General features: G+C 45.5%; 1 protein-coding gene across 1 annotated transcript; it reads left to right on the forward strand.

The window, feature by feature from the left end:
• Nucleotides 1–472: 472 nt before the first annotated feature.
• Nucleotides 473–847, forward strand: LOC308155695 (histone H2B-like; the record flags this gene model as incomplete). The annotated part of the gene is made up of 1 exon (XM_080529069.1): nucleotides 473–847. One exon carries the CDS (start codon nucleotides 473–475, stop codon nucleotides 845–847), a length of 375 nt encoding a protein of 124 aa, XP_080385195.1.
• Nucleotides 848–10,739: the final 9,892 nt, after the last annotated feature.

Raw genomic sequence — 10,739 nt, forward strand, 5'->3', positions numbered from 1 at the left:
AGAAATGACCATCCCACATGTGCACTCTAGAAAGAAAATGGTTATTATGGCTTATTACGCACACAACACAGTGCAGCCCCTTTTGTTTTATATTGCGCATCTAGTGATAATAATAATGAATGCCCTTGTCGTACCATCCCAAAAGGACAATTCCTGGTAGTAATCGCTAGGCTGGTTGGGAGTTTGGGGGACTTGGTGTTCTATGTATATCATTCTCAATCTTCCTCTTGACGTTTTCATGTTCATATCGCCATCGGAAAGAAGGCAACCCGACAGCCGGGTGAAAAAGTAAGGAAAGGGTGGGGGGGAGGAGCCTGCGCGTGCGCAGATAATGTATTTACCCGCGAGGCAGGATAGAGCTTTGGAAGTGGATGTCAGCAGCCTCCTAATTTGCATAGCCCCACCTTTATATTACGGGTGTGCGTTTGCCGCCTCCTCATTCGTTTCTGAGAAGTAACGAGCCACTATCAACATGCCTGAACCAGCGAAGCCAGCGCCCAAGAAGGGCTCCAAGAAAGCCGTCACCAAGACCGCCACCAAAACCGGCAAGAAGCGCAGAAAGTCCAGGAAGGAGAGCTACGCCATCTACGTGTACAAGGTCCTGAAGCAGGTCCACCCCGACACCGGCATCTCCTCCAAGGCCATGGGAATCATGAATTCCTTCGTCAACGACATCTTCGAGCGCATCGCCGGCGAGTCCTCTCGCCTGGCCCACTACAACAAGCGTCGTACCATCACCTCCAGGGAGATCCAGACCGCCGTGCGTCTGCTGCTCCCCGGTGAGCTGGCCAAGCACGCCGTGTCCGAGGGCACCAAGGCCGTAACCAAATACACCAGCTCCAAGTAAACAGATTTTCGTCTGTACTGCTTACCCCAAAAGGCTCTTTTAAGAGCCACCCACCCTATCAAAAAAGAAAATCAATTCCATAGTGAGTTGACCTCGCGTGCTACAAATCAGTCGAATTTATATGCTGTACTGATTGTGTGTATTGTAACAAGTAAGTAAAATGTATTTATACAGCACCATTCCCAGACCAAGGGTCACAAAGTGCTTTACATAACAAGGAAGAAAACACAAATAGAAACACAATACAAGACTGAAAGCCACAGCAGGTTAAAACAGGCAGAAAGTATACATAACATAACAAGCATGTATAAGGCATATGTATCAATTACTCGATGTTACAATTTTCAAAGACTCCAGTCCTTGAACGCGCAGGAGGTTTTGCGCGCCTTTTTTGTTCCTCACTTGTTTGTTGCTCACTAGTTGTCAAAAACGGTTTTCGCTATTAATATAATGGACAGGAGTGACTACACTGCATACATACGCATGGCCAATTTCTCGGGACAGGTGGATTTAAAATAAATAATAAATATAATAATGGTTTAAACGGCGTTCACATGTGGATAATCTAGTACAATCAAGAAGTTAGCCTACCACTACCGCCAACACATGCCCACTTATCTATCGAATGCCTTCATATGAATGAATGAATGGTCTTTATTGTCATTGCTATAGTACAGGTACCAAACAACGACATTTGGGAGGGGTGGCTCCCCTGGTGCTAGGAAAGAAAAAAAAAGAAGAAGGGAAAGGAGCTGGTTTACATAAATAAAGGCTATGTACACTATCCACTATACTATACTGTACAGATAAAACACTGTGCTGTACTCTATGCTATGCTATACCTATTCTAACATTTCCTATTTCTCTGCAACCTTATGTACCCTAGGGGTTGTCATATTGCACATAGTGTTATTGCACATTCATTTAAAGTGTCGCAGTTTGCAGGCTTGAAATGTACACATTTGTGCCTCAGCACTACACCTGATTTTTCAATCCAGCAGCTGCCATCAATCCGTCCAGACTGTCCAGGGCCCAGAACCTAGGTCTTTGCTGTGTTCAGGGCCTGGATGGCCCTGGGGTAGAAGCTGAGCTTCAGTCTGTTTGTCCTTGCGGCCATGGTCCTGTACCGCCTGTTCGAGGGCAGCCAGGCAAAGTGTTCGTACCCAGGGTGGGATGGGTCTCTGGAGATCTTGGAGGCCTTCCTTGTCTTCCTTGGAGGCCTTCCCTGTCTGTCTTACATGTAACGATGAATTGAAAATCAAGGACCCCAATTGAAATAAGCCAGTGGCTTTCTTGGGTTTTTATCCTTTTAGTTGACCATGTATGTAATATGTACTTTCATGTACCTACTTCTGCAAATCTTCTAATAAAGTTTTCAATCAATCAATCAATTCCTGAGGCAGCGTGTGTTGTACAGCTCTTCCAGAGAGGGGAGGGGGGCGCCGGTGATCTTCTGTGCTGTTCTCACGACTCTCTGTAGCGCGTTTCTCTCCGCTGTTGTGCAGCTGTAGAACCAGTTGCAGATGCCGTAGGTGAGGATGCTCTCCACTGCGCCGCGGTAGAAGGCCACCAGTATCTCCTGCTTGTTGTGTTCTTTCCTGAGGCATCTCAGGGTGTATAGCCGCTGTTGTGCCCTCTTGATGGTGCCTGAGCTGAGTTTTGAGCTGACGTGCTACAATGAAGTCCACGTTATAGTATGGTATAGTAGATATTATACTGACTGCACACTTTGCTGTTCTTGGTGACACGAAATGCGTCCCGCCGAATCTTCGCTAGCCACTTAGCATTTGCCTCAGAGTTGCTTGGGAAGGAATGAAAACTTAAGTGCGAATTATAGCGCGCCAAATTCACACATTGTGGCACACAACAGTGGTCAGTGGAGCCTGATTCACGTCGTTGGTACGTGAACCCACGTTTTTGAATTGTTCCACTCATGACCGCTAATAAGTAATGTATTGTATAATAACTAATGTAATATGACGGCTAACTAATGACTAGGATGTCAACATCCGGCTACACCGGAAGTTCTTATGCAAGTAGACGCACCCGGAAGTTCCGCAGCGCGCCGTTAATGCAACAAGCCTATTGCAGAACACATAGACTAGCCTGATAGATACACATCAAAAACAAAAATAAATATAATGAATACAATTAAAATCTGGAATCTGTCCCACACAACCATGTCCCTTCCACACTTTGCCTGTTCATGTTCACAAGCAATACATATGTTATTGTTCACATAATCTCTGTCCAGTTCCCACAGTACAGCCTTGTGTTGCACTCTTTCCCTGTTCCACGAGCACATCCCAACACTGTGGCCCTGTTATGACATGTTGACCATCTATATCTGCCCCAATTGTCACACAGCCATGTCCCACACATGCCTAAATGTCGTTCAGGTTTGTATTGTTACATATCAGAAATGTAAAACAACATTTGCATTTATTTGTCATCCTTCATGCCAATCAGAATGACGTCATATTGACTACAGACACATTTATGACAGGTCATCAATTCAAACAAGCTAAACTTTCTACTAGGCTGCAGTCTACTAGACACACCAACATTTAAGACCGCATATATGGCCACATACACATCGACACAGTTTGTCACAGCACCTTTATTGAACAAGACATCACAGATGACGGTGGGCTTATTGTATTTTGCCCCAAATTCCTGACTTGTGAATCAGTCGATACAGCCGCCATACCATGACCTGATCAGGAGGGACAGTACAGGGGGGTAGTAGATGTCTCAGGAGGGACAGTACAGGGGGTAGTAGATGTCTCAGGAGGGACAGTACAGGGGGTAGTAGATGTCTCAGGAGGGACAGTACAGGGGGTAGTAGATGTCTCAGGAGGGACAGTACAGGGGGTAGTAGATGTCTCAGGAGGGACAGTACAGGGGGTAGTAGATGTCTCAGGAGGGACAGTACAGGGGGTAGTAGATGTCTAAGGAGGGACAGTACAGTGGGTAGTAGATGTCTCAGGAGGGACAGTACAGGGGGTAGTAGATGTCTCAGGAGGGACAGTACAGGGGGTAGTAGATGTCTCAGGAGGGACAGTACAGGGGGGTAGTAGATGTCTCAGGAGGGACAGTACAGGGGGTAGTAGATGTCTCAGGAGGGACAGTACAGGGGGGTGGTAAATGTCTCAGGAGGGACAGTACAGGGGGTAGTAGATGTCTCAGGAGAGACAGTACAGGGGGTAGTAGATGTCTCAGGAGGGACGGTACAGGGGGTAGTAGATGTCTCAGGAGGGACAGTACAGGGGGGTAGTAGATGTCTCAGTGTCCAGCCTGTTACCTGTGTTACCTGCCTCACCTTGTTCTCCCTGTCCATGTACCCCTGCTGAGGATTATAAAGAGCTTCTACTTCACATTTACATTAACAGGATCCTGAGTGTTAGGGTTAGAGTTAGGGGGGTTGATGTTGAGCTGGCTACATTTTCCCTTTTACCAACAGATGTGAGTACAGGTGTGAATGACACGGATACGTGTATGTAGTTATATCTTATAGCAAATAACCAATTAAATAATAGTGCGGTGCCTCCACTGTGGAACTACTAGTCACACTTTATTAGCAGTAATTGTAATTTCCTCAGAAACAAAATGAAGTATATAAACCTTATAAGAAGAAAATGTTCAGGACGAAATAACAAAAATACATTTATTTTATTCTCTAAAGTGTCACTTTCTTTGTTGTAGTACTAAACAAGCAAAACATTTTATACCAGATTAATACCAAAAAGATCAAACAGAAACTGGTAACAAGTTACCCAGTCACCTTATATTGACCTAGTAACAGATAAAAGCAACATCAACAAAATACCACTCAGAATTATGAGCCTCAAAAATAATATTCTCTTATTTTTCTCTTTTTTTAACTTACAGAAACATATTTTTAAAAATACCCTAGATCTGTGTGTATGCTTATCAGTGCCTATATGTGTATGTTGTGTGCTATGCTATGTGTGTGTTTGTGTGTAAGCTATAATTTATAATAATTTTGTACGCTCAGGTGTGTGTTTGTGTGTGTTTGTGTGCAACTAGGAGTGGGTGTCCTCTGTTCACAGTAATACTTGTGCCAACACTTGAACAGTATTTCAGTCTACGAGTATTTTCACCTTGACAAGAAAACACAGCTCCTCCGTACCACATACGTCTCTGCCCCTGTACGTGTGTCTGTCTGACTACCTGCCTGCCTGCCTATCTGACTACCTGCCTGCCTATCTGCCTACCTACCTACCTGCCTGCCTGCCTACCTGCCTGACCCTCACCTGTCTGACTACCTGCCTACCTACCGCGTCAGCGCACTTTTGGAAGCTAAATAAACACACTAAGTTTGAACTCCTACCCCTAACCCTAACCCTGCTCTCTTGTTGCTTTAGGGTCCCATCTCTGGTTGTGACAAGAGCGCAGATAATCTGTATCAAGGAAGTTTCTCATCCCCCAAAACATTAATGAGATTTTGGATGAGTTCTATGGAAGGTTGGATGAGTTCTATGGAAGGTTGGATGAGTTCTATGGAACTGTAGACTGCCGATGGCACTGATGACTGATGTGATTCACATACTGACAGACTGTCCTTACTGTCAGTGGCTTTGGAGAAAAGAGTCTAACAGCTTGAATGTTAAACCACTGGTTCAGGAATCTGTTCCTCTTCATGATGAAGAACACAGTGATGATGATGATGATGATGATGATGATGATGATGATGATGATGATGGCAGCCAGGAGGAGGAGTCCGACCACAGCTCCAATGATGACGCCCAGGGGGGCAGTGGGATCTGTAACCAACACAGAGCAGTCAGACTGGAACTGAGGGTCACAGTTTGGTTTCCTCTCAACCAAGACACTTTCTCAGTCACTCAGTAAGAGTTCCTGAAGGGACTTTGTGAATGTGAAGAGTGAACATGTTGTCAGAGAGGGTACGCTGACCAGGTCCACTGAGAGATGGAGAACATGAGGACGTTTAGTGAGGGAGTCCATGGTGCTCTGCTGTGTGTATTTTGAGTCACTGAGAATGATCACGTTGTATCTTCTTACCTCTGTTGGTCTTTATCACGGAGCGCTCCAGTCTGATGACGATGTCGTCCTCCATCCCAGAGAGCTGAACCACACAGTCATACTGGTTCTTCTCCCAGTCCTCAGGCTTCACAAGGAGGCGAGTCCTCATCTGGAAGGTTCCGTCGTGGTTGGGGAGAACCTCTCCGTAGTCCACATCCTCATACACATGCTGTCCATCTCTCCTCCAGAACATCACAACTTCTCTGGGGTAGAAACCTGTAGCGTGGCAGGTGACTGGAGAGGAGGGGGTCTTCTGGAGCAGAGACACTGAGGGAGGGACTGGGGGGGGGGAGAGAGCAGGAGGGAAGAGAGGGAGGGGGAGAGAGAGGGAGGGGAAGAGGGGTGGGGAGGAGGGAGGGGGGCAGGGGAGAGAGAGATGGAGGTGGAGAGAGAGAGAGAGGTGGGAAGGTGAAAAAAAAGAGGAGAAAATAAAAGAGAGGGAGAGAGAGGGGGAAAGGTCAGCAGTAAATAGGGCAGGAAATAAAAGCAATGTAATTGTTCCACTTCAACGTAGTTGAATATGAACATGTTGTGTCAGGTGACGTGTCAGGTGATGTGTCAGTGTGTACCTGTCCTCTTCAGAGTGCTCTCCCCGTACTGCAGGAGCTTCTTCAGCCACTAGTTGCACTCCTGGGTGCTTGTTATCATCTAGCTGTCCATCTATGTCCATCATAACCATACTGACTAAACCCCTCTGTGACTCCAGTCTCCTCATCCCAACTACAGCTAAGCATCCACTGGGCAATGTGTACATCTGAGAGAGAGAGAGAGAGAGAGAGAGAGAGAGAGAGAGAGAGAGAGAGAGAAAGAGAGGGAGGGAGGGAGAGAGAGAAAGAGGGTGAGGAGAGAGGGGGACGGAGGGTGAGAGACAGAGAGGGGAAGAGAGTTGCACTCCTGGGTGAGGAAGCGCTTCAAGTGCTTGTTATCATCTAGCTGTCCATCTATGTCCATCATAACCATACTGACTAAACCCCTCTGTGACTCCAGTCTCCTCATCCCAACTACAGCTAAGCATCCACTGGGCAATGTGTACATCTGAGAGAGAGAGAGAGAGAGAGAGAGAGAGAGAGAGAGAGAGAGAGAGAGAGAGAGAAAGAGAGGGAGGGAGGGAGAGAGAGAAAGAGGGGGAGGAGAGAGGGGGACGGAGGGTGAGAGACAGAGAGGGGAAGAGAGTTGCACTCCTGGGTGAGGAAGCGCTTCAAGTGCTTGTTATCATCTAGCTGTCCATCTATGTCCATCATAACCATACTGACTAAACCCCTCTGTGACTCCAGTCTCCTCATCCCAACTACAGCTAAGCATCCACTGGGCAATGTGTACATCTGAGAGAGAGAGAGAGAGAGAGAGAGAGAGAGAGAGAGAAAGAGAGGGAGGGAGGGAGAGAGAGAAAGAGGGGGAGGAGAGAGAGAGAGGGAGGGAGAGAGACATAGACAGAGAGAGAGGTTCAGTCAGACAGGGTCTATCAGCAGTAATAAAACACAGTGATGTCACACCTTCACTCAGACACAGACAGAGTGGCTCAGAGAGTGTGTGTGTGTATGCGTACGTGTGCGTGTGTGTGTGTGAGAGCATGTGTGTGCATGTGTGTGTGCATGTGTGCGTGAGAGCATGTGTGTGTGTGCATGTGTGTGTGTGTATGTGTGAGTGTATCTAATGAGAATGTAAAGGTCCAGAATGAAAGGTTCTGGGTCTGATGGTCTCTCAACATGGCAGAAGGTCCACTAGGTTGTTCTGGTCAGTTCAGTTCAACAGTGTTTCATCTCCCATGTAGGATCATGTTGGTGGTTTTCAATGTGAGACGGATCATGTCACAACTTTCCCAAATCCAAGAGAACAACACGGAAATATCAACTATGGTAAAACCATAAAAAGAAAGGTAACAGTGTTAAAGAAGGTGTTGCTCTTACCTCCACTCTGGTTGAAGCGCTGCTTCACAAAATCAGTGAATTCTTTGAAGGTCTGCAGGATGCCCCCGGCCTTCTGAATGTTCCTCTCCCAGTTCTGCGGGTCGTCTTCAATTATGTTGTTCATCCAGTCCTGTTTGGGCACCAATTCCTTGGTGATGCTGTTATGGTGAAGCACCTGAACAACATCCACCATCGCCACAGACACTGGGAGGTTTGGACCTCCAGAGGATTCAGTGAAGACATTCTGAAGGGAGTGGATCACTAGAAGAAACACGAATGAAAGTATGCAGAGATATAAGATATCTCTCTACTCTCTAAATAGTTGGAGTCCCACAGCCGAGGGATGGAGCTGGAGGAATGTCATCACTCTCAGAGACGGAGTTACGAATTTAAGACCAAAACATCCCTGACCCTGACCCTGACCCTGACCCTAACTCTGACCCTGACCCTGACCCTAACCCACCGAGGTGTGTACAGGGGGCCTGGCAGCAAACACAGAGTTCCCTGTAGTTGTCAGAATCACTTTGATGATATTTGACATCACGCTGAAGGAGGTGCTTCTCCTCTTGATAAGAAACGCTTTTATAGCATCACAACCAAAACACTCATAAAACCACACAGTGTGGCAAAGCATTTCTTGGAAAGTACCGCACGCATGTTTGCACACACGCACGCACAAACATGCACGCACACGCACGCACACACACACACACACACACACACACACACACACACACACACACACACACACACACTAGGGTGTGGGAGGAGACAACAAGTTGTTGAGGTAGTACAAGCGCAGCACTCGTCACTAGAAACCCAGACGGCCATTTTGTGTCTTCATCTCCCCGTCCTCCTGACATGGCCGACACACAGACACACAGACACACAGCGTTCACACCTGATTGGTCAGATCTGTGTTGCTGCAGGATGTATGACATGGAGTCATATTCTGTGTTAGTTTCGTTTTCATAAAAGTGCATTTCTCAACAACTAACACATGAATAAAACTGCAGTTGTTGGTATGTGTGTTGGTGTGTGTGTATGGAGGGATTACCACAACAATGAATGAATGAATGAATGAATGAATGAATGAATGGTCTTTATTGTCATTGATATAGTACAGGTACCAAACAACGAAATTTGGGAGGGGGGGCTCCCCTGGTGCTAGGAAAAAGAAAAAAAAAGAAAAAAAAGAAGGGAAAGGAGCTGGTTTACATAAATAAAGGCTATGTACACTATCCACTATACTATACTGTACAAATAAAACACTGTGCTGTACTCTATGCTATGCTATACCTATTCTAACATTTCCTATTCTCTGAACCTTATGTACCCTAGGGTTGTCATATTGCACCTAGTGTTATTGCACATTCATTTAAAGTGTCGCAGTTTGCAGGTTTGAAATGTACACATTTGTGTTTCAGTATTACACTAGATTTCAATCTAGTAGCTGCCATCAATTTGTCTAGATTGTCCAGGGCCTAGAACCTAGGTCTTTGCTGTGTTCAGGGCTTGAATGGCCCTGGGGTAGAAGCTGAGCTTCAGTCTGTTTGTCCTTGCGAACATGGTCCTGAACCGCCTGTTCGAGGGCAGCCGAGCAAAGTGTTCGTACCCAGGGTGGGATGCTTTGAATGCATTACTTGACTGTTTGAATACTTGAATTACTTGAAAAGTTACAAAGCCACTTTACTTAACTAGTTTGCAGTGTAGCTTTATGTTCATTCCATTCAATGTTCACACAAATGTAGCTGTGTTATACCATTAGATAGTCATTATATATATTTCAAAGGGCTGAACGCCCATGGAACACAACCATCTAAACACTGTAAATAAGTACCTGCATGTCTGCACCAGGCTGCTCTCTGTACATAATCATGTTTACACTGTTCTCATTCATTTGTATTCATATTTTTAAACTGCAATTTCCATGCTTTTCTATTTTTCTTTAAATATATCTTTATTTACCTGTATATTATATTTATACACAGCTTTGTTAACAATTTCTTTATTGTAGTCGTACATTACTTTATTTGTGTTTGTTTTTTATCTTCACACTTGCTTTGGCAATGAAAACGTATGTTTCCCATGATGCCAATAAAGATTTTGCCTACGTTTAAAGGGTGCAGTGACTAGAGAAACACTAGTTTAGTTTAGTTTAGTTTCAGTTTAGTTAGGCCGCGTTCGTAAATTCGCTCTGAGAGCGTCGGAGCGTCCACGTGACTGAATTTCATTCTGTAGGCTAAATAATTTAAGAAAGGTCAAACAGGCCAATGATTTGATACAGCAAACATAATAATGTAACAATAATCTGAAGTGCGTGTCTTAAGTGAACGAGGCAAAACAACACCTGTTTCCATGTATTAAATGTGTTGTAGCTCACTGACCTGCAGATGCGCTGTGAACGCAGAGGAGCAAACCCAGGAAACCCCTCATCTGGATTTGTTACTGAAAATAAACTCCAGTTTTGACAGAAAAGTGCTGTCTGTCCCTCGGTGGAGCCCTAATATACTATACCAGTGGTGTAGTCTACGTGATACGCAGGACTACGCCTTATACCCACTAGGAAAGGCCAAGGATTTCCATATACCCACTTAAACATGTGTGAGGATACGTAACGGCGTTTTGTGACAGAACTTTCACTTTCATTCATAAATTCACCCCGTCTTTGTTACGAAGCACTTGACTTTTGGACCCTTGGGACTGACTATAGCGTCATATACCATCAACGGGGGGAGATGCGACATGAAATGTGAAAATGCAGCACTGTCATGCACAGATCAGCCTTATAACATGTCATTTTTATATATATTTTTTTTTTATACGGGCAGCCGTGGTGGCGAGCTGCTTCCTGGGGGCTTTGCCGCCGGTGGATTTACGAGCGGTTTGCTTTGTTCTGGCCATAATGCTACCTTCTA

The sequence above is a fragment of the Nansenia antarctica genome (assembly GCF_963989245.1).
Source record: "Nansenia antarctica genome assembly, chromosome: 1".
Taxonomy (NCBI): domain Eukaryota; kingdom Metazoa; phylum Chordata; class Actinopteri; order Argentiniformes; family Microstomatidae; genus Nansenia; species Nansenia antarctica.